The sequence below is a fragment of the Aedes albopictus genome, chromosome 1 (assembly GCF_035046485.1).
Source record: "Aedes albopictus strain Foshan chromosome 1, AalbF5, whole genome shotgun sequence".
Classification (NCBI taxonomy): Eukaryota; Metazoa; Arthropoda; class Insecta; order Diptera; family Culicidae; genus Aedes; species Aedes albopictus.
Genome location: NC_085136.1, coordinates 110,090,637 through 110,114,002, shown reverse-complemented (window position 1 = coordinate 110,114,002; position 23,366 = coordinate 110,090,637). Strand labels below are relative to the sequence as shown.

The window sequence follows — 23,366 nt, the reverse complement described above, 5'->3', positions numbered from 1 at the left end:
ACAGGTAAAACATAATTTCTCATCCAAAAAAAATAAGGAAATAGAAAAAAGAGGACTGTGATATTCTGATGAAGTAGCAGGAAAACAGTATCTTTGGTATGTTCCGTCACAAAAACTCTCCGTGTTATAAAAAGTCTTTAATTTAAAAATTAAAAGATATTGCACTGTTGCAACTTAATAATAGAATGATAAATACAGCAGTTTGAGTACATTTTACGCAAAAGCAAGAAATTCTCTAAGAGAAGCCCTTCAAATGGCGGAACGCAACAAACGCATCCAAACCGTACACGATTCCAACGATTGTACCCATGTACTGAAAAAAAAAAATTAGTTATAGATAGACTTTTTCCAAACCAATTCGAAACTCACATAGACAGCCGTCATGGCCGGATAGGCACTGTGTACTCCGCCGGTGTTTTTGAACACCAGAAACTTGGGATACAGCCAAACGTTGACGGCAAAGCCCAAGTACGACGAGGTGCTCAGGTAGAGAAAGCACGAAATTCCGTTGTACATAACTTCCTGAAAAAAATGTAAAAAAAAAATCTTTACTAAACATCTAGGAATTTATAAAGAAAATTTCTAAAAAGATTTTTTGATAATTTTTTGTTGGAGATCTCCGGAAGGAATTCTGCAAGAAGTTCTGAAATCCCGCTAGATTCTACTGCAGAGACCCCGTGGACAATTGAGTTATACACTGTTATATAATTATTTATTATTATCCTTTCCTTAGTTATTCAAAGAAAAATAAAAGTTTAAAATAATAAAATTTATGTTATTGGCGAGCTATTTAGTGTTATTGTTGAAAAAATAAGAATGATAAAAAAGAGATATGATGGCAAAACTTGTAATTATTTCATCCTTAGTTTGTTCTTTGCCTCTAGCCAGGAGTCGCGATAAAAAAATGATTTTTCTACTAGATTTTTAGGACGGCTATTCTATCGTGCTATCGTGTAGGAACACAATTCAGAGTTTATGGAAATGGTTGAAAATGGTCGATTTTTGCGTGACATAATTTGTGTATCACCGCAAAGGAAGCCCGAAGTATTCGAAACATATCGGAACCACGAAGCAAAGGATCAAAGTGTGAACAACTTTAGATTAGCAGTCAACAAAGTACCTTATCGGCCCGGTGAAAATGTCGTAGAAGAGATTTTTAATTTACTCGGCATGTCTGGGTCATTTGGCCGAATGCCGTTTGGCCGAATAAGGAATGATGAACTTAAATGATCATGTCACTGTTTCCTATATCAGTATATCTCGAAAGAACAGCACATGATTAAAAGAAGGAAAAATCTCTGACAAAAATCGGCTTTTCGGGCCCGTATGAAGTTGATCACCAATATTAACTTCTTTTCCCGATCAGCCTAGATAGCTGTGTAGTGTCGGTAGCGGTTAGCTCAACTGGCTAAGAATAGCACCAGCACTACGGACCGCCTGCTCCAGTAGTAGGAGTCCACTAATCAGGTGACCCCTAATTCAAGGTGTGATGCGGCTTTACGCTTACCGTGCCTAGGAATGAATGGTTAGGGGGTCTTATAAAAACCTTATCGCAAACGAAGCCTGTGGAGTACCAGGGCACCCTCCACAGTATTTTCCCTTACTGTGCTAACCGGAGCAATAGCGCGGTGGACGTTGTGTTTCTCCGAGACAATCAGCTGCCTTTCTTCAATCTCATACTTGAGGCTGAATAAGGGCGGGATTATGAAGATGTTGTTAATTAGTTTAAATTTTGCATTATGCGTTTTACACAGTGTATTCTGTGCATTAGGCCATCCCTTATTTTGTAAAAATTGGAAATGTTTTATGTTCGTTAGCGGAAAATGATCGTTTTAGCTAAAAAATAATCGTGTCAAAATTTTAAGTCCGTATCTCAAGGCTAAGTGGTCCCTCAAGGGGCCTAAAGTTGTCAAAAATTGCATGGGACTAAAAATACATGAAATTTTTTTCGACGAAAAAATACGCTATTCTTCTAAAACCGATAATTTTAGGACCCTTAAGAGCAAAATGTGCGTAGAATTGTGATTTTCAATCTCAAACGCAAAAAAATGAGGCAAAAATTTATGCAAGTAAAAATGCCAAGATCGAGAACAGGATTACAGAAGTGAAAAATGTTTTAGTTGCGCTGAATGTCGAGTGTACGTCAAACATCAACAATCTTTCGATGGCGGCAACGAAGGTTCGTACTGAGCTTGTTTAAACTGTTCAACGGTAAGATCGTTTTGAGAAGGCTAGCGATCTAATGACATCCGGCATTCCCTATGCTACCGATGAGAACCTGATGGTTTCGTTCTGCAAGCTCGCTGCGATTCTTGGATACATCGGCGTGGATCGACCCTTGGTGGACCTTTAGCATTTGCAGAGACTTCCGATTCCAGTTGGAGCGACTCCACCAATAGTTTGCCAGTTTGTATTTAAAAATGCATGATATTAATTCTACGGCCGCTATCTACGAACGAGAAACTCATCACTACGTCACCTGGGTTTTGACAGCGATCGAAGGGTTTTTCTCAACGAAAACCTTACTCGGCATGATAGGGACATCAGAGCGGCTGCTATAAAATTAAATAAAACCGGAGTTCTCGTGATGGGGTCGTTTTTGTCCAGCGTGGATCCAATGCTGAGCCAGTCGTCGACATAAAAAAACTTACCGTTTAAACATCTTCAACCCTATCCAAATAATCAAAAAAGGTATCATTGACCGTTGAAAACCCCACCCAGAGACAATTTCTGGCTACGCTACTGCATGACTCCCATCATTTACACTCCATGAATCTAGCCATTTCAGCCATTCCTGAAAGTTTTACCCTTTTCCAAACAGCTTATCTTTTCCTTCATATGCATATTTCCATGCTTCCATCCTTAAGTTATTCCTGTGATTCCTTCCAGTCCTGAAAGTCACAGTGTATGCTTTCATACGAAACTGTTGCTGCTGCTGTTGGTGCTAGATGCTGTTGTTAAGTCTTTGCCGGTAGGAGGTATTGCCGCTGCTGTAGGGTAGGTAAACAGGTATGCCCCTTCTTAGGAAAAATGGAAATATCTCAGCACTCGTATTTTACTCAATTAATGCATTTATTCATTGAGCAAAGTGTTAGATTTTATCCGATAATAACCTTCTGCATGAAATAACAGCATTTATTCCGTAATTGAGAAAAATCGTAATAAAAAGCCGGAAAAACAATGTTCGAACTCGTAAATAAATATCAATAAAAATATATATATATATATTTGAGAAGGTTATTTCATACGCTTTAATCGCTGAAATTTTTGGAATGCACTTTTTTTCGTTTTTGAGTTATGGCCAATTTTGTTGAAAAATGTCCAAATATGTCAAATAAGCCTTTTTTATTGAAAAATCATAACTCAAGAACGTAGCATCTAGAAACAAAGTTTTTTTAGAAAAATGAAAGCAAATCCAAAAAAAATATGGAATTTTCCACCGTTGAGGAAATTTATAAAGAAAAGCTGGAAAAACTATGCCCGAACTAGCGGGAAATTTTCAAAAAAATATTATTGAGGAAGTAGTTTCATAAGCTTTGATAGCTGAAATTTTTGGAATGCACTTGTTTTTTGTTTTTGAGTTATGGCCAATTATGTGAAAAATGGCCCTATATAATATGCGTACATGCTTATTTTTCACAAAATTGAAAAAAAGTCCATTCCAAAAAATTCAGCCATCAAAGCTTATGGAATTACCTTCTCAAAAATATAAATTTAAAAGTTTTCCGTGAGTTCGGGAATAGTTTTTCCGGCTTTTCTTTTTGAATTTTCTCAACGGTGGAAATTTTTGTGGAAAACTTTTTCCACTTCATATTTTTTTTATTCCTGAGAAAATTTGCTTTCATTTTCATTGAAAAAAAAACTTTGTTTCTACGATGCTTCGTTCTTGAGTTATAATTTTTCAAAGAAAAGACTTATATGATACATTTTGACATTTTTCAACAAAATTGGCCATAACTCAAAAACGAAAAAAAAAGTGCATTCCAAAAATTTCAGCGATTAAAGCTTATGAAATAACCTTCTCAAAAATTTTTTTCATATTTTTTTACGAGTTCGGACATTGTTTTTCCGGCTTTTCTTTGCAAATTTTCTCAACTGTGGAAAATTTTGTGGAAAACTTTTTCCAGTTCATATTTTTTTGGATTTCCGAGAAAAATTGCTTTCTTTTTTCTAAAAAAACCTTGTTTCTATGAGGCTTCGTTCTTGAGTTATGATTTTTCAAAGTAAGTAGTGTCAGGGGAAACAAAGAATTTCCACCTGAGTTTTCCGGGAAAATAGGCGACCCTAAACTTTTCCATTTTTTTTTGTTCGAAACAATTTCAAATTGTTGTTCTTTTTATACACACTGCTGGTGGTGTTTTCACTGTTCGTTAATTTATTGGGATATTTATATTCGATTCTTTTTAAAACCAAAACTGAACTTCAAAACAGAATGATTGTAGATAAGAGTTTTTTTTCTTATCATTGTTCATTATTGCATGTGGGGTGGTTTCTTCAAGCAGACTTTCTTTAAAGCTAAGTTTGATCACTTCCATTGACCATGGATAATGTTCCAGATGGCTTCTCTGAGCACTATATTTCCACGAATTGTTCTGAATTCTGCATTAAAAAATGAACATTTGAACGTCGTTCGCATTAACGTTCAAAGCCTTATTGCGAGAAACTTCACAAAATTGAATGAGCTACGAATGATGTAATATGTTCCACCGAAACGTGGCTTAATAACACAGCCAATGACGCAATGATTGGAATTGACGGCTACAAAATGATTCGGAATCGTCATGGCGGTGGTATTTGCGTGTGTTTGAAAACAAGTTTTGGTCACCGTGTTGTAGCTAAGTCTCTTATATACCAATCGACTCAGCTCGACGAGAGGAGATGATATCTGTGTGTGTATGTGTGTGTATGTATGTATGTGTGTGTGTGCGTGTGTATGTGTGTATGTGTACAAAAATGTCACCTCACTTTTGGATAGTAAATATCATCCGATTTCAACGCTTTTGGTTTCAATCGACGCAGTATATTGTCTCATTGTTTCCTATTGAAAATGGTTTTAATCGGTCCAGCCGTTCTGGAGTTATGGCCATTTAGGTGTTCCGGACCGGTACCCCAGGAAGGGGCCAGGTATGAAATTGCAACAAACCCATGCATGTGACCCATCAAACCACGGCATTTTCGAATATCTGATGAACAGTAAGCAGGAAAATAGTCGCAGACTATATCTGAACCGGTAGTGTTCTGGAACCGGTTCCGGGTGTCCCGCCGGAAGTGGCCAAATATAAAAGTGAACTAAACCCATGCATGCGACACATCAAATTGCAGCTTTTTGTATAACTTGATAAACAGTAGACAGGAAAATAGTCTCAGACCATATCTGATCCGGTAGTGTTCCGGAACCGGTTCCGGGTATCCCGCCGGAAGTGGCCAAATATAAAAGTGATCCAAATCCATGCATGCGACACATCAAATCGCAGCTTTTTCTATAACCTGATGAACGGTAAATAGGAAAATAGTCGCAGACTATATCTGAACCGGTAGTGTTGCGGAACCGGTTCCGGGTGTCCCGCCGGAAGTGGCCAAATATAAAAGTGAACCAATCCCATGCATGCGACACATCAAATCACCACTATTTCTATAACCTGATGAATGGTAAACAGGGAAATGGTCTCAGACCATATCTGATGAGGTAGTATCCGGAACCGGTCCCGGGTGTCCCGCCGGAAGTGGTCAAATATAAAAGTGAATCAAACCCATGCATGCGACACATCAAAACGCCGCTTTTTCAATAACCTGAGGAATGGTAAGCAGGAAAATAGCCTCAAATCATATCTGAAGTGGCCGGAAGGGGCCTAATTCATATATGCAACACATCAAATCGTGGCCTTTTCGATAACTTGTACGATCAGCAAGAAAATAAGCCCACATTAGAAACTACTGATAGTGTTCCGGAATCGGTTTGAGGTGTCTCGCTGAAAGTGGCCGAATGTAAAAGAGAACTAAAAAAATATTCGCGACACATCAAATGGGTTTTAATGTATCCTGATGAACGGTTACCAAGAAAAAATATCATGCTTGGGAAAACTAGTAGTGTCCCGGAATCGATTCCCGGTGTCCCTCCGGATGTGGTCAAATGTAGAAGGGAACCGAACTCCATGCATGCGCTTCAACAAATCGCGGTGTTTTTTTCGATAAGCTGATGAACGGTTTTCAATCAAGAAAATCAGCTCAGATTACGATAGAGACCACCGGTAGTGTTGCACAACCGGTTTCAGGTGTCCCGCCGGAATTGGTGAAATGTAAAAATGAACCATGTAAATTTTCCGGAACCGGTTAAGGGTGTCCCACTAGGGTAGGGCTAATTTCAAAAAATCTCTCCGATATATGATTTTTTTTTACTACTTGTCGAAATAAGTGAGCTGTAAAAAATGAGCGATTTTGGTTTATATTAAGGGGTGGCGCAGAGGGGTCCAAAGAGAAATTTTTGCTGGGACAAACTTTCAAAAAACATTTCAAATTTAATTTTCAATCTTAATTTTTCTAGACTAAATCGTTGATTCTAGAGTTTCCCGCTGAAAGTAGCCATTTTATATTTGGCGAACCAAACCCAAATCGCGGCTCTTACGATAACATGATAAGCACGGTTAGCAAGAAATTAGTTTCGGACAACAGGTAGTGTTCCAGAACCGATTCCCGCCAGAAGTGGATAAATGTATAAGAAAACTAATCGCTCTTGATATGGCTTTGGTCACCGTTTACTTGATCTTGTTCGCTTTTAATTTGTGTTTCTCATATCCTTACACAACTTTCTGAATGAAATTTGTTCTTGTCTGGAGTCTGTTCTCTGTGGACTAGGTTCAATCCTAGTCCACGCCGTCGACTATGCCATTTCAGACTCCTAGGGTGTAAATCAGTGGTGCTCAGGCTGGATGATATCGCGGGCCAAATTTGCAATTCGGGATCGACCTGCGGGCCGCATAAAACATCGATGCACAAAAACAACAAAAAGAACAATTCTAAAGCTTTTTCAATTTTGATTTGGAACTACTTCTAGTTACACACTCTTTGGCGAGCGTTCGTTCGAGACAGTCGCAACTTTTCGTTCGTCCGGTTTGTCTCCAGTTCGGTGGCTATTTTCGTGCTAGTGTTTCCGAGTGATTAAGTTTATTAAGTAATTATCCCTAGTGGGACGCGTGCGGTTGGCGAGGCCACAATTTTTGCCGCAAAAGTTCGTTTAGTTTGAGTAAAGTTCACGTTTTCATTATATCACGTGGCGCATTGACCGATTATCGAGCACAGCAGTGCAGCACCCCCCGCATACCGCGCCGCTCGCGCGGCCGTGATCGGCTTCTTCCAGTGAGTACCCAAGCTCATCGTCGTCGACAGCAGCAGCCCACCGAGAGAAGAGCAGAGAGCGTTCAACCGCCGCACACCGCTCGCCTCCTCCCAGTGCGGGCGATCCCATCGCTTGGACCTGTCGTCGTCGAGCCTGTGGCAAAACAGACCACAAAGCTAAGTATTCAAAGTTACCCCTCGTTGTTCCCCCCTCTCCACTGACTCTTTGATTAGATTTAATTTGGTATATAAGCAGTTTTTTTCTCTTTTTTTTTTCCTCACTTTCCCTGTACAGTTAATTTTGTCCCTTGTTTTTGCCTTTCTCGTACACTAAGTGTACTGGAAAGGCTATATGTTCACTCCAAAAATAACTTTTTGATAGAAGGCCCGGAGTGTCGACTCACATATACCAATCAACTCAGCTCGACGAATTGAGGTGATGTCTGTGTGTATGTATGTGTGTGTGTATGTGTGTGTGTATGTGTGTGTGTATGTGTGTGTGTATGTGTACAAAAAAACTCACATCACTTTTTGGCAGTAAACCTCAACCGATTTTAATGACCGACGGGTCATTCGACGCGGAATCTGGTCCCATTGTTTCCTATTGAAAATGGTTCGGATCGGTCCAGCCGTTCCGGAGTTATGGCCATTTAGGTGTTCCGGACCAGTACCCTTGGAAGGGGCCATACATAAAAATGTAACAAACACATACATGCGACACATCAAACTGAGGCACTTTGGATAACCTGATGAACGTTTAGCCGGAAAACAGTCTCAGACCATATCTGAACCGGTAGTGTTCCGGAACCGGTTCCGGATGTCCCGCCGGAAGTGGCCAAATATAAAAGTGAACTAAAGCCACGCATGCGACACATCAAATTGCGGCAATTTCGATAACCTGATGAACAGTTAGCAAGAAAACAGTCTCAGACCATATCTGAACCGGTTGTGTTTCGGAACTGGTTCCGGATGTCCCGCCGGAAGTGGCCAAATATAAAAGTGAACCAAATCCATGCATGCGACATATCAAAGCGCGACTTTTTTATAACCCAATGACAGGTTGGCATTAAAAAAGACTCAGACCATATCTGAACCGGTAGAGTTTCGGAACCGGTTCCGGATGACCCGCTGGGAGTGGTCAAATAAAAAAGTGATCCGAACCCATGCATGCGACACATCAAACTGCGGCAATTTCGATAACCTGATGAACAGTTAGCAAGAAAACAGTCCCAGACCATATCTGAACCGGTTGTGTTCCGGAACCGGCTCCGGGTGTCTTGCCGGAAGTGGCCAAATATTAAAGTGAACCAAATTGACGCATGTGACATATCAAAGGGCGGCTTTTGTGGCATAAAATAGACTCAGACCATATCTGAGCCAGTAGTGTTGCGGAACCGGTTCCGGGAGTTCCGCCGGAAGTGGCCGTATATAAAATTTGACATAGTTTTTACATGCGGCACATCAGATCACAGATTTTCCGACAACTTGATGACCTTTTATGCTAAGACCACATTATGGACTGCCAGTAGTTCCGAAACTAGTTCCGGGTTCCTTTCCGAAAGCGGCTGAATATAAAATTGTACCAAACCCATGCATGTGACATAGCAAAGCGCGGCTTTTTTGATAACCTAACAAACGTTTGCAAGCAAATATGCTCAGATATTTTAAGAGACTATCAGTAGTGTTCCGCAACCGGTTCCGAGCCGAAAGTGAAAGCAAACCCATGCATGCGATTGAGGTATCACGGCTATTTAGGTAACATGATGAACAGTTGCAAAAAAAATATAGACGCAAGCCATATCAGTGTATTACGGAACCGATTCCGGTTGTCCCGCCAGAAATGGTCAAATGTAAAAGAGAACCAATACATGTAACATATCAATGACGTATTCAGTAACATGATAAACGATAGCCAACAAATAATCTCAGACCATATTTGGGAGAACCGGTAGTGTTCCAGAACTAGAGACTGGACGAGTAGCCCACCGGAAGTGGTAAAATATAGAAGAGAACTGAACCATAGCTGCGTTTTTTATAATCTGATGTATGGCCAACAAGAAAATAGTCTCAGGCCACATCTCTCTCTCTCTCTTCTTGGCGTAACGTCCTCATTGGGACAAAGCCTGCTTCTCAGCTTAGTGTTCTATGAGCACTTCCACAGTTATTAACTGAGAGCTTCCTCTGCCAATGACCATTTTGCATGTGTATATCGTGTGGCAGGCACGAAGATACTCTATGCCCAAGGAAGTCAAGGAAATTTCCTTTACGAAAAGATCCTGGACCGACCGGGAATCGAACCCGTCACCCTCAGCATGGTCATGCTGAATACCCGTGCGTTTACCGCCTCGGCTATATGGGCCTCATCTAGAACTTGTAATAATATTTCGGAATCAGTTGCGGGTGTTCCTTCGGAAGTGATTTAATAGAAGTCTCCAGTTAGCCTAGTGGTTAAGGCTTTGACTCCCTGAGCATAGTGTATCATTATACTTGCCTCACAATATACAAGTTCATGCAATGGCAGGCAAAGAAAGCCCTACAATTAATAACTGTGGAAAAGTGCTCAAGGAACACTAAGTTGAAGTGAGGCAGGCCAAGTCCCAGTGGGGGATAAAGAAGAAGAAGAAAACAAAATCATGCATGCGATACATAAAATCGTAGTTTTTCAAAAAATTGTTGAACTGTTAGCAAGAAAATAGCATCAGATCACATTAATTTTCAGCTTTTTAGTTAACTCGATGAACAGTTAACAAGAACATAATCTCAGACCACATTTGAGACAAGCAGAATTGGTTTCAGGTGTCCCACCGGAAGTGGTCAAACGTAAACGTAAAATTTAACAAAACCAAAACCCATGCAAGCTTCACATCAAATAGCGGTATTATAAAAGTGAACAAAATAAATGTCAAAGCGAAAAATCAAATCGTGGCTTTTTTTATAGCCTGTAAACGTTGGGTAAGATTACAAGTGAAGAAATGGTCAAAGTCTTCAAATATGCTAGAGAACAAAATCGTGACCAAAGTGATATCTTCAAATCACACCAACGTTTTATGGAAAAATTAAAATCTAATCGCATCAACACCTTATCAATTTTTAATCTTCAATCTACTTTTGCTTCTAAAATTACTGCTAAAAATTTGGGTGCGGCTGGTTGAGCCCTCGCTCTTCTCATTGCAATTGAAATTTAAATGGAAATTTTTACATTTTCTGCATTTTTCTCGTAAGAAGATCACATTTTACATGAATCGTGTTACATTTGGTAATAAAATATAGCTTAAAGTGTACTGAAAAAAACAATGGCGAAGATCACAAAGTGATCTACGATTGTGAATAGAGTTGACCTTCTTCATGCATTAGCATGACGCTCACCCCGCTGCCGTAGTGCATGGAATGGAGTCATAATGACCCCAATCAGAGATGCCAGATTATTTTTATCAAAAATCTGTATCATTACATATTTTTCTGTATCGCCGTATTTGAGGGTATAGCAGACACCGCGAGTCCTAGATTTCAATAGGAACTAACAAAAATGTACTACTTTCTGACAGTTTAAAACTTTTGCAGGTATTTATTTTTCTTAAACATGTGTGAAAACGTTCAAATTTTCATAAATTCTTTAAAGTTTAAGCAACAATTTATAAAGTTTTCAATAAATTTATTGCAAAAAGCTTCAAATTTCATGCTTTCATGAGAAAACTGTATAACATTTCAAAATTCCGTATTTTTCTCTACTTTATATCTTGTCTGTATAGAAGGTAGAAAATCTGTATAATACAGAAAAATCAGTATATCTGGCATCTCTGACCCCAATATACGACCAGGGTTAAGGTGGTCAAGCAGTCAACTGAGAGGTCTGATATTTTTCAGCTCTGCTTTGCTCTTGAACATTACATCGGAATATGTACCATGAATAAGTTTCCAAAATCGATCATGGATTTGTTAAAATTGTTTGTTTTTCTTTATAAAGTATTATCAGGATTCAGGAACATTTTGGCTAACGTCGACAGAAAGTTCATGACTACATATTCGACGAGAAAGGCACTATCACCACCAGGTGGATAAATCCGGGTTTTTTTTTATTATTTCGTCCCCGTGATAAGTGTTAGTTTAAGATTTTTGAGTGCCCCGTGGTGGTAGTTAGCTGCCACAATGGGCGATGATGACGATGGCGGGGGTACGTCGTACCGCATCAACGAAGCTTTGTTATTGGCATCGGATTGCTCGAGCCAACAAGGCGATTTAAATGCTAACCCCTTTGCCCCCCCTGGTGCTTCTCCAATGGACACCAACAGTAAATCTGTTTCGACGTCCCCCCGCCTCAAGGCCTACCCTCCCGACTTTGGCGGGCCATATGTTGTTTTCTTCCGACCCAAAGGCAAACGTTTGAACACCGTTCATATCAGCAAGGATCTGACTAAGCGGTATTCTTCCGTTGTCTCCATTGACATGGTCGGTACAGCTAAGCTTCGGGTAACAGTAGGCGACCGAAAACACGCTAATGAGATTGTGGCCTGCGAGTTGTTTACTCTTGAGTATTTTGTCTACCTTCCGAGCGCGTCAATTGAGATTTCGGGGAAGGTCGCCGACGCATCTTTGACCTGCGAAACGATCATGCAAGGCTGTGGTCGTTTCCATAACCCTTCTCTACCTCCTGTCCAGATACTGGATTGCCGGCAACTGCATTCGGTATCCCAGGAGGGCGAGAAGAAGGTTTACACACCATCTGAAGAATTTTGTGTGACCTTCTCCGGATCTGCATTACCAGATCTGCTGGTGATTGGCAAACTTCGGCTACCTGTGAGGCTGTATGTACCGAAGGTAATGAATTGCATCAATTGCAAGCAGCTGGGCCACACCGCCCAGTACTGCAGCAATAAACCTCGCTGTGCAACATGCGGGGAGAGACATGTGGACGGTGCGTGTAAAACGCCGCCCAAGTGTGTTTATTGTGGTAGCGACCGTCCACACGATCTCAATGTTTGCCCGAAGTACATACAGCGAAAACAACATCAAAAACGATCGTTGCAGCAGCGTTCAAGGCGAAGCTACGCCGAAATGCTGAGAAAAGCTGCTCCGGTCGTTGAATCACGCAACATCTACTCGTCTTTGTCTCTCGATGATCAGGGCTCTGACTCTGAGGTCGGGGACGGGGTTCCCTTTGTTTTTAAGGGTGAAACGAGGAAACGGGTGAGGCTCCAGAGACCCACCAAAAAACCTCGGAATCTGCCTAGCAGTGACCCCCAACCCACCGTGACAAATTCTAAGAGTGTTAAAAAAGGTAACAAACGTTCACCTCCTGGATTCAAAATCCAAGATGAACGAGACTTTCCTTCGCTCCCGGGAACATCAAAAATCCCAGATGTCCCAATTTTTTCGACTTCTCAGCCAGAGGGACAGCATTCGGAGATCCAGGAACAACCTCTTGGTGCTCCGATGTTTACGCTTTCTGGCATCGTAGACATCGTCCTTAACTTCTTTAATGCTTCTGACTCAGTGAAGAGCATTGTCAAAGCACTTCTTCCTTGTGTGTCTCCTCTTTTGAAGCAGTTGGCTTCTAAAATGCCCCTCCTTGCGACATTCGTATCTTTCGATGGCTAATTTAACCACCGAGGTCGAAGATATGATTTCTGTGCTACACTGGAACTGTCGTAGTATCGTACCAAAATTAGACTCTTTCAAATTTTTAATTAACAATTTACAATGCGATGTTTTTGCGCTATCCGAAACATGGCTGACACCCGATGTAACCTTACCTTTCCCCGATTTCAACATTATCCGTCTTGATCGGTCCGACTCGTACGGAGGGGTGCTTTTAGGGATCAAAAAGCAGCACTCATTTTACAGAGTCGATTTTCAACCGATGACAGGCATCGAAGCCGTCGCATGTGAGGTGACAATCCGAGGTAAAACCCTCAGTGTTGCCTCCATATATCTTCCACCGAGAACTGCGATATCTCGCAGGGATCTCGCCCAGATCTGCTCGGTTATGCCTGAGCCTCGGCTGCTCATGGGAGATTTCAACTCCCATGGTACAGGCTGGGGGAAACTGTACGATGACAGCCGTTCAACTTTGATATATGACCTCTGCGACGACTTCAACATGACAATTTTGAACACCGGAGAAGTTACGCGAGTGGCACCTCCAGCTAAAGATGGCAGTCCTAGAGACAGCCGATTAGACCTCTCAATCTGTTCGAGCTCACTATCGCTGGAGTGTACATGGAAGGTTATCCAGGATCCCCATGGTAGTGATCACCTTCCGATCGTTGTTTCTATTTCCAATGGTTCACGTCAACCTCCATCTATTGACATTTCCTACGACCTCACGAAACACATTGACTGGGGAAAGTACGCGGAAGCAATTATCGACGGTGAGCAATCGGTAGAAATTCTTCCACCGCGGGAAGAGTATCAGTTTCTATCAGAACTGATCATCAGTAGCGCGCTGCAGGCACAACGTCGGCCAGTTCCAGGTCCTTCGGCTCGTAGGAAACCCCCCAATCCGTGGTGGGATAGCGAGTGTACAGAAATCTATCGCGAGAAATCCGCTGCGTTCAAAGAGTTTCGGAAACGCGGTTCGGTTGAAAACTTTAAGCGGTACGTTTCCCTTGAAAGCAAGTTCAAGAACTTGATCAAGGCGAAGAAAAGCGGTTACTGGCGTCGGTTCGTCGAGGGTTTATCGCGCGAGACATCAATGAGAACTCTTTGGAACGTCGGGAGAAGAATGCGTAACGCGTCGTCGGTAAACGAGGATCGAGAAAGCTCTCCTCGGTGGATTCTCAAGTTCGCAAAAAAAGTTTGTCCAGATTCCGTACCCGTGGAGCGAATAATTCGTGATGTTTCCGAGGATAGGGACGACATGGATAGGCCGTTTTCGATGGTTGAATTCTCACTTGCTCTTCTTTCATGTAACAATTCCGCTCCAGGAATGGATCGAATTAAGTTCAACTTGCTTAAAAACCTCCCCGACGTCGCTAAGAGGCGCTTGTTGAACTTGTTCAATCAGTTCCTGGATAACAACATCATTCCGGATGATTGGAGGCAAGTGAGAGTGATAGCTATTCAAAAACCCGGGAAACCCGCGTCGGATCATAATTCGTACCGTCCAATCGCGATGTTGTCTTGTCTGCGGAAGTTGTTAGAGAAGATGATTCTCTTTCGACTGGACAAATGGGTTGAATCGAATGGCATGTTGTCTGATACACAATTTGGTTTCCGCAGAGGCAAAGGAACGAACGACTGTCTTGCGTTGCTTACTTCAGAAATTCAGCTTGCCTTTGCTCAAAAGCAGCAAATGGGCTCAGTGTTTTTGGATATTAAGGGAGCTTTTGATTCAGTTTGTGTCGATGTTCTCTCCGACAAACTACACGGAAGTGGCCTTTCACCAATTTTGAACAACTTTTTGTATAATTTGCTGTTTGAGAAGCAGATGAGTTTTACTCATGGCGACTTGACAGTTTCACGAATTAGCTACATGGGTCTCCCCCAGGGTTCATGTCTAAGCCCCCTTCTTTACAATTTTTATGTTAGAGACATAGATGATTGTCTCATGGAAAATTGCACGTTAAGACAGCTTGCGGATGACTGTGTTGTTTCTATAACGGGATCAATAGCAGTCGATCTGCAAGGACCACTACAGGATACTTTGGACAATTTGTCTACTTGGGCTCTCAAGCTGGGTATCGAATTCTCTCCGGAGAAAACTGAGATGGTTGTCTTTTCTAAAAAACACAAACCGGCAAAGTTTCCGCTCCATCTGATGGGTAAGACAATCACTCATAGCATGTCTTCTCAATATCTCGGCGTCTGGTTCGACTCCAAATGCACCTGGGGAAAGCACATTGTGTATCTGATACAGAAATGCCAAAAGCGAATCAACTTTATGCGAACTATTACCGGAACATGGTGGGGAGCACATCCGGAAGATCTGATCAGGCTGTACCAAACAACCATTCTGTCGGTTTTAGAATACGGTAGCTTCTGTTTTCAATCCGCGGCGAAAACACACTTGCTGAAGCTTCAACGGGTTCAGTACCGTTGTCTTCGGATCGCGTTAGGTTGCATGAACTCAACTCACACTATGAGTTTAGAGGTACTCGCTGGTGTACAGCCTCTGACAGACCGCTTTGCGGAGTTATCGTTCCGGTTCCTCATCCGATGCGAGGTTGTGAATCCATTGGTCATAGAAAATTTCGAAAAGCTGCTCGAACAGAACCCTCAAACTCGTTTTATGAGTGTGTACTACTGGTACATGACGCTGCAGGTAAGCCCATCTCCGGTTAACACCAATCGTGACAACTTCTCAAACTTCGACAGCTCCTCAGTGGATTTTGATCTCTCTATGAAGGATGAGATCACCGGTATTCCGGAATCTTTTCGTTCCGTAGGTATTCCACAGATCTTTGCAAGTAAGTTCGGGCATGTTAGCGGGGACAGACAGTTCTTCACAGACGGTTCGAAAACCGATGATTCGAGTGGTTTCGGTGTCTACAACGAATTTCATAGCGCCACCTACATGCTTCAAAAGCCATGTTCGGTATACATTGCTGAGCTAGCGGCTATATACTACACCTTAGAGTACATTCGCACTCTTCCACCTGAGCACTACTTCATTTTTACCGACAGTCTAAGCTCTCTGGAGGCTGTTCGGTCAATGAAACCGATGAAGCACTCAGCGTACTTCCTGAATGGAATACGCCAAGTCTTGAGTGCTTTGTCCAAACGCTCATACATCATCACCATAGCTTGGGTCCCTTCACATTGCTCAATTCCGGGCAATGAGAAAGCAGACTCTCTGGCTAAGGTGGGCGCTAGCGGAGGCGATATTTACGAGCGTCAAATCGCCTTCGACGAATTTTTTGCATTGGCCCGTCAGGAGACCTTGATCAGCTGGCAACACAAATGGAGAGATGGAGAGATGGGTAGATGGTTGCACTCCATCATTCCACAGGTGTCGAAGAAGCCATGGTTCAAAGGGTTGGATTTAGGCCGCGATTTCATTCGTGTAATGTGTCGGCTGATGTCCAACCACTATTTGTTGAATGCACATACCTTCCGTATTGGGCTCTCAGAAAGCAATCTCTGTGTCTGTAGCGTAGCTTACCAGGATATCGAACATGTCGTGTGGCAATGCAATGAGTATCGTGAGGTCAGATCTGAGCTGCATGAAATTCTCCGGGTCCGAGGAAAACAACAGAAACCCGTTAGAGAAGTGTTGGCAGGACTTGATTTGGAATACATGAACCTGATTTACCAGTTTTTGAAACGTGTTGATGTCAGAGTTTGATGTAGTACGTTCCTTGTTTTCGTTGTCCGCCTTTTGGTTTTGTTGTTCGCCCCTGTCTGTCGTCACCCCCCTTCCGTTTGTCCTCTTCTTGTCGTTTTCTACCGATAAAGTCCTTTTTTTTTTGGTTCCGTTACAGATATGGACAATTTGTCCCATCAATGTTTTAGTATAAGTTAGCAAATAATTTAGTTTTAAACCCATAAATCCCTCCTTCCAAATTTTTTTTTTTTTTTCTCAATCCTTAACCTCGAAACAGCCGCGAGTACTTCGGCTTCCCAAACTAACATAGCTTAAGGCAGTAATAAATTGTAAAATGTAAAATCATTGTAAAAAACAAAAGATTTCGGCTCAGTAATGCTCATGTGGCGCCCGAGCCTTCCAAATAAACGAATAAGTAAAAAAAAAAAAAAATACTTCTAGTTACACGAGTGTTACTGTTATTGCGAACGATTTCTACGCCGTGCTGCAGACCCATTGGAATACATTTCTTCTTTGGTTCGTTTGCATTCCGCCTTGTCAATCGCCGTTTATTTGTCTCGGTTTTAATAGTCGAGCTGCCGGTCTCATCATCGTCGCTGCTCGTGGTCCTCATATCTGCTACCTGCTGTTGAGTGACATCAGCAACTGTTTCTTTAACATTATCTTCTAAAGTTGCTGCATAAGTTGCTTCAAATTTATTGTTCAAATTATCCTCAGGCGTTCTAGGCATCTTTTGTGTCTTGATGCAGTTTATCCTGGAATCTTGTTTGTAGTTACTCCTGAAAGTTATCTTTTTGTTGCTCGAGGAATTTATTCTACAGTTGTTTAAGAAATTTCTGTTATAGTGACACTAGAACATTTTTCTAGGAGTTGCTCCTATAATTTCCATGCAGTATCGCCACAACTTTCTCATTGAGTTTCTTTAGGTTTATTTTCTCCAGGATGATTTGAGTTTCTCCATATATTTCACTTAGAGTTGCTAAAAATTTTTCTCCAATAATGTTTCCTGGAGTTTCTCCAAAATGTATCCAAAAGTTATATAAATAACTATAAGCTGCGATTTCGAATTTTACCAGAGCGGATTGTTTTTTTTTTTGTTTATTTATCATTTAATTTGTGTTCAATACTGTGAAAATTGATCAGCATTTTTGTTTTGTTTGATTTCTTCATAAATTTAACGAGTTATTTCAAATAATCGTTCAAAAATTTCGATTCGTCTTAAAGTACAGTTAAGTAAAGTTAATAATTATAATTGAATATAGCCTAAATTGTGCAGAAAAAACTTTGACGAAGTCAGATATTTTTCCACAATGCCTACACGTTGAACATAAGATCGGAATATGTGCCATCAAAAAAATTCACAATTCGATGATGGCTTTAATAAAATTCTTGCTTTTTAAAATAAAGTATTCTCAGGATTCACGAACACATCGGCTTACGTCTACGGAAGGATCATGAGAACTATCACCAGTAGGTGGATTAATTTGGGTTTTTATTGGGTGATATCAATACGGATTTACTGAATTCGTCTCTTCGAACAAGAACGTTTGGCAGTTTATCGTATGTTTGTGATAATGCCGAACCTATTTTGTTTCACCTAACTGGTTGTTCTCAATTAGATCTATATTATTATATTATAACTGATTCCCCTGAAATTGTTACGAAAAAAATCAGCTTTTTACTTATTTCAGGGGTTTCTAACCATTTGTTTTTTGTTTCATGCGTGTGTTTTAAAAAGACACGGATTCTATTGTCGCTTACCGCGATTATGTAAGGTTCGACTCAACTCTGCTGCAGGATGCATTTCAGATCATTGATTGGATTTTTTTTTCTTCACGCTAACTGATCCTGACAAATTGCTTAATTTATTGAACTATCCCAAGTAACAATTTAAATTCCTTATAGATTTGTTTATTTCTATGGAAGCTTTATCATAGCATGAAGAATTCATGAAACATTTATAGTTGTTTTTATCCAGAGAAAATAATCTCCATTCGTATGCGGTTTTTAAGTTTTCTTCAAGTTAATTATGAAAATCGCGCATAACACAACTTGATTCACTAAGGCATTTAATCTTATAATAAGTTTTAACACGTATTTGAAGTTATTTTCAACACATAACATCAACCATTTTTATTAAAACTTTATGCTTTGTTTATTGAAGTACAATTCATCTGAGTTGTTCTCCTTTAAAAACTTCTTAAAGCTTTCAATTCTTGAGCTAGAGCCTTTACCCTGGAACAAGAACTAAGCGGAATAATGAAACAACGAACTATCTTATTATTATTTCAAATGATAAATTATGCAACAAATTGGCTTTCTTATGCAAATATAAACACTCAAACATTTTTGCTCACTGTTAATTTAGTCGTTTTGGTGCTCAAAAGTAGTCATATCGACGAAATATTCATTTTATAGCCAATCAAAAATGCGAGTAGCTTGCTGCTGTCGTTCAACCTTCAGCCAGTTACTCACACAGGCCACAGCAACTTGAATCAAAAATGAAATGGGTACTTACTGTGACTCTTCGCATGCTCATGCTAAATAGTGTAATACTAATAAATTTTAGTAATGCACTAATTAAATACACGAAACTATAATATAATCGGCACTTCCTGACGCAAAATGTACAGAAACAACTTTCTAGCTCCAAAAAGGTAAACAAACAATTGTCAAAGGCTGTTACTCTTGAATAAAACGAATAAGTTTCATTTAAGACGAACAAATCTGCCTTAAGATTATCACTAGTAAAATCAATCTTCAATAAATGTTGTAGATTTCGTGCAAGGCGACTTGGTTCCATCCCTCTTTTGAGGTGGTTTGGATTAAAGGTAATAACAATTGATGGCGGCTGCATGAGTTTTGTTCGCTTGGAACGGCAGCCATGTTAAGAAAGAATTGAAAAAGTGGCGTAGACTTTTGTTTTTATAGGAAATTTATGTCTTCGTATATTAATGAATGATATTATTTTTGAGGCGCTTTGTAATTTTCGTATGTTTTGGGTGGCATATAAAAGACAAAGTGGGTATGGCACGGAAAATTTTGATTCCCTGTCATCAACGATCTGTCAGGCAATTTTAATGCTTTAGCCATTTCAATTTGATGAAAATTAATTCACAGTTCGTTTAACGTTTCATCCATGAAACAAAACTAGTTCGCATCTGAATAATGCTTAGGCAAAAGATTTCATTTATTATGCACTATTAGCAACTTTTGAGAAAGACAGCTAAAAGATCAACATGCCTCAAGCTATTCTTGTTAAAGTTTTATGAAGTTCTTATAATCAATCATCAGTGTAAGTACATAAATACAACTAGTTTCAAAGCAGTCTTCAAAAGCAGCCTTGAAGATCTCCCGAAGAGTGGGCCAGATTAGTCTTATGGATATTTTATGCCTGTTTAATCTCGGATTTGCAGAACAAAGAGCTTTATTGCTAAGTTTTATTATTCAATCTCAGAAATTACTTCAGGATTGCCACAAAAGTATAATTGTTACTTGGGATCTTTTATTCTTGCTACATGATAATTACAGGGGGTGGTCAAAATGTTTGGGATAGGCAACTTTTTTTTCTCTCACAAAAAAGTTCAACATGCTGTAACTTTTCATTGAGTGCATCAAATTGTTGATACAAATTTGAGCTTGACTGGTTAATCTTTCACGAAGTTAGAACACTTCTCGTAAAACACTATTTTTAAAACAACTTATTTTCGAGCTGTCATATCTCGGAAACCAGTGAACCGAATTGAATGAAATTTTGTACGCTTATTAACAATATATAAATGCTTCACAAGTTATTAAAATATAGGTACTATTTGAACGACGAAAAAAGTCATCATAGATTGGCACTTATCGGATCTTTTTCGAAAAAATGTATTTTTTTAAGTCAATGTTCTTAAATATATGTTTTGATATTCAAAGATTTTCTACTTCTATTCTCGAGATATCTCTTAAACGATATATTAGAGTCTGTTTGGATTAAAGAAAAAACACATTTAGTGTTTTTTGAGTGGTATTGTAAATTTCACTTATTTTCCTGTATATGGGTAAAAATATCAAACCGGTATAACTCAATTAGTCGTGAGAAAATATTACATTTTATAACGTCGTTATATCTATCAATAAATTGTTGACAAACGTTAAAAATTTCGTTCAATTCTGTTCACTGGTTTCCGAGACATGACAATTCAAAAATTAGTTGTCTAAAAATAGTGTTTTACTAGAATGGTTCTAACTTTGTGACATATTAACCAATCCAGCTCAAATTTGTACCAATGATACACATATAATAGGTTGACAAACAGTCAAAATTTAATGCACTCTATGATAAGTTACAGTATGTTGAACTTTTTCGTGAGAGAAAAAAAAGTTGCATATTCCAAACATTTTGGCCACCCCCTGTATATAAAGGCCGTTCACACCTAAATCCGGACACGAAAAAAATATTCTAGAAAAGCAACAGCATGATATTGATCCATATTTTTTTATTCACGTCAAACCGTGTTTTTCAATATAGTTTTATCTTCATTTAGTTCAATAAAGTCAGGTGTCCCACAAGGATCTGTTCTGGGAGCCTTATTATTTTCTCTTTTTATTATTGATCTTCCAAATTTCCTGCGTTATTGTTCGATTCATATGTTTGCGGACGATGTCCAAATCCATTTTACCGTTACTGGTGAATTAAATATGAACTCCAACACTCTAGAAATTGAAAAGCCAAAGAGTTCATTCTGGATTTGTTAGTTTTTTTATGTCTTAAATTTTTTTGTAAACATTTTGAAGAATTCTTGGATGAATCACTGGATTTTTTTTTCGAAATTCGAAAGTATTATTGGACTTCTTAAGTTTGATTTTACCTACATAGATTATGACTTACTCAAATCGGAGAGGATCAAAAGTGTTGAAACATATTTTAGAGAAAATCTAGCAGGAATTTAAGGCAGATTATGTAGAAAAGTTTCAGTCAAAATTTCTTGAGTTGATTCTGATTACTGAAATAAGGATGAATCCATAGCAAGCTCCTGCTACAATCCAAAGATTTCTTGAAAAAATGCGGGAATAATTTGTGGAGAAACAGACTCAAAATTTGTCCGGGTTTTCCGCTAAAGATTTTCAAGAAATTTAATGAGAAATTCTATTGGAAATAGGACAGAAATTCCATCAGGAACTTATCATGTATTCCCACTACACTTTCTTTAACTTTTTCTGTAAGAATTTTCTTTTTGATTTTATAGTTTTGAGGAATATTCTTTTCAAAGGCCGCCAGATCCTCCCATAGCAGTTCGTTAGAACAAGTTTCTGCAACAAGTATTCATTCTTTATGGTGGTGGACCATCAACTTTTCCAGTGATTGCGGGGATCCGTTTTGAGATTTCTCTTGGTAATTCGAAAAACGACAACGAATCGGTAGATTGTGTCACAAGTTTTACTTTGAACTTTTCGAAAATTTTTGCTATAAGTTCATTTTACAGTTTCTCAATGAACTTTGGAACGCATTACTGCTAGATCATGGATTCAATGCCGCGAGCACACTCGCGGAAAGCATTTCCTAAATTTCCTTTATCATTGTTTCCACACTAGAATTACAAATCTGTTATGAATCGATTCAATGGATACAGTAGACGTTCGATAACTGCAACATGTTTGGCAAGGTCTAATGTCTAATTGCAAATTTGTTGCACTTACCGATTTTGCAGTTAAAAAGCATTGCAGTCAAACCGTTTGCACCGACCGAACGTCTACTGTATCAACATTTTTCACAGCTCTGCTTATTGTTCTAGATTCAAATTCTTTCACAACGGCAAAAAAATCTTCATCAATACATTTTGTAAGAATGATCAGTATTTTTTACATATACACAAATACATCCTGCTACTATGTTTTGCAATGAAATTAGGATCTTCATGGTGTCACGTTACTCTGGAATGCATCCTACTTACGAAAATCGACTGCCGCACCAGATGAAACGTCCGCGCCGAAATAGCGTAGCACAACAGCAGGATCGTGGTCGTTGTCAGACACGCCGACACGGTCGTCAAAAACCCATGGAACGCCTCCCCTAAATCCTTGGCACTGTCCATCCCGAACTGGATCAACAACGTCTGACAGAACGACCCCAGGATGACTTCGAAAATCTTCAGTATCCCATTCTTGGACATGAAAAACTCCAAATTAATACAGGTGCACACCCGACAGCAGCCTATCCGAATGCCTCGATTGCGCGGCTCATTGAAGTGACCGCCGCCACCACGGCCCACTCCAGAGGAACCATTCGGCATCCGAATCACGGTTGGGGGCATGTTTCCTTTAATTTTAGTGAGCTGACTAGCACTCGATCGCGCTGACAATGTTTTCGTCGCGAACCAACGCAGCGGCGCGCAGCGTGTTTTATACCGGTAAAAATAGATTAGAGACGCGAGAACGCACAAGATAAATTCACTTTTCACGCGACAACGGGACTCGCGACCGAAGGCGCGGCGATGTCATCACCGTTCAAGTGCTCCGTTCAAACTGGCGTCGTGATCGCCGGTCGTGCAACGGCTAGACAGGGAAGACTTGTCTTAAGTTCACCCACGTCGAATTTGGTTGAGGGGTTCCTTTCTGGCGGATGATGGTGCTTCTTGCTGCACGTTGCGTTGCTCTGCTAGACGAGCAGTTAAGTTGTTGTGTTTGTAATTGTAGCCTTGGAAGAGTATGGATATCGTATGCAATATCGAATTTCTGCTTCAGGTTACTCGGAATTGATTTCAAACAACTCTAGATATTTCAATTTCAG

At 40.0% G+C, this 23,366-nt stretch overlaps 1 protein-coding gene across 1 annotated transcript; it reads right to left on the bottom strand.

The window, feature by feature from the left end:
* Positions 1-94: 94 nt before the first annotated feature.
* LOC115269569 (protein singles bar) lies at positions 95-23,136 on the bottom strand. Its single transcript, XM_029878384.2, has 3 exons — positions 22,531-23,136; positions 370-522; positions 95-313 (listed from the first exon to the last, which is right to left on the bottom strand). Exons 1-3 carry the CDS (start codon positions 22,888-22,890, stop codon positions 236-238), a joined length of 591 nt encoding a protein of 196 aa, XP_029734244.2. The 5' UTR covers positions 22,891-23,136; the 3' UTR covers positions 95-235.
* Between the last annotated feature and the right edge of the window lie 230 nt (positions 23,137-23,366).

Excerpts from the sequence above, each read along its gene's own strand:
- LOC115269569 (XM_029878384.2), bottom strand. The coding sequence starts at position 22,890 with ATGCCCCCAACCGTGATTCGGATGCCGAATGGTTCCTCTGGAGTGGGC. Across the intron at positions 523-22,530 it reads TGGTGCGGCAGTCGATTTTC|GAAGTTATGTACAACGGAAT; the intron begins GTAAGTAGGATG and ends CATTTTTTTCAG. Across the intron at positions 314-369 it reads CGGCCATGACGGCTGTCTAT|TACATGGGTACAATCGTTGG; the intron begins GTGAGTTTCGAA and ends TTTTTTTTTCAG.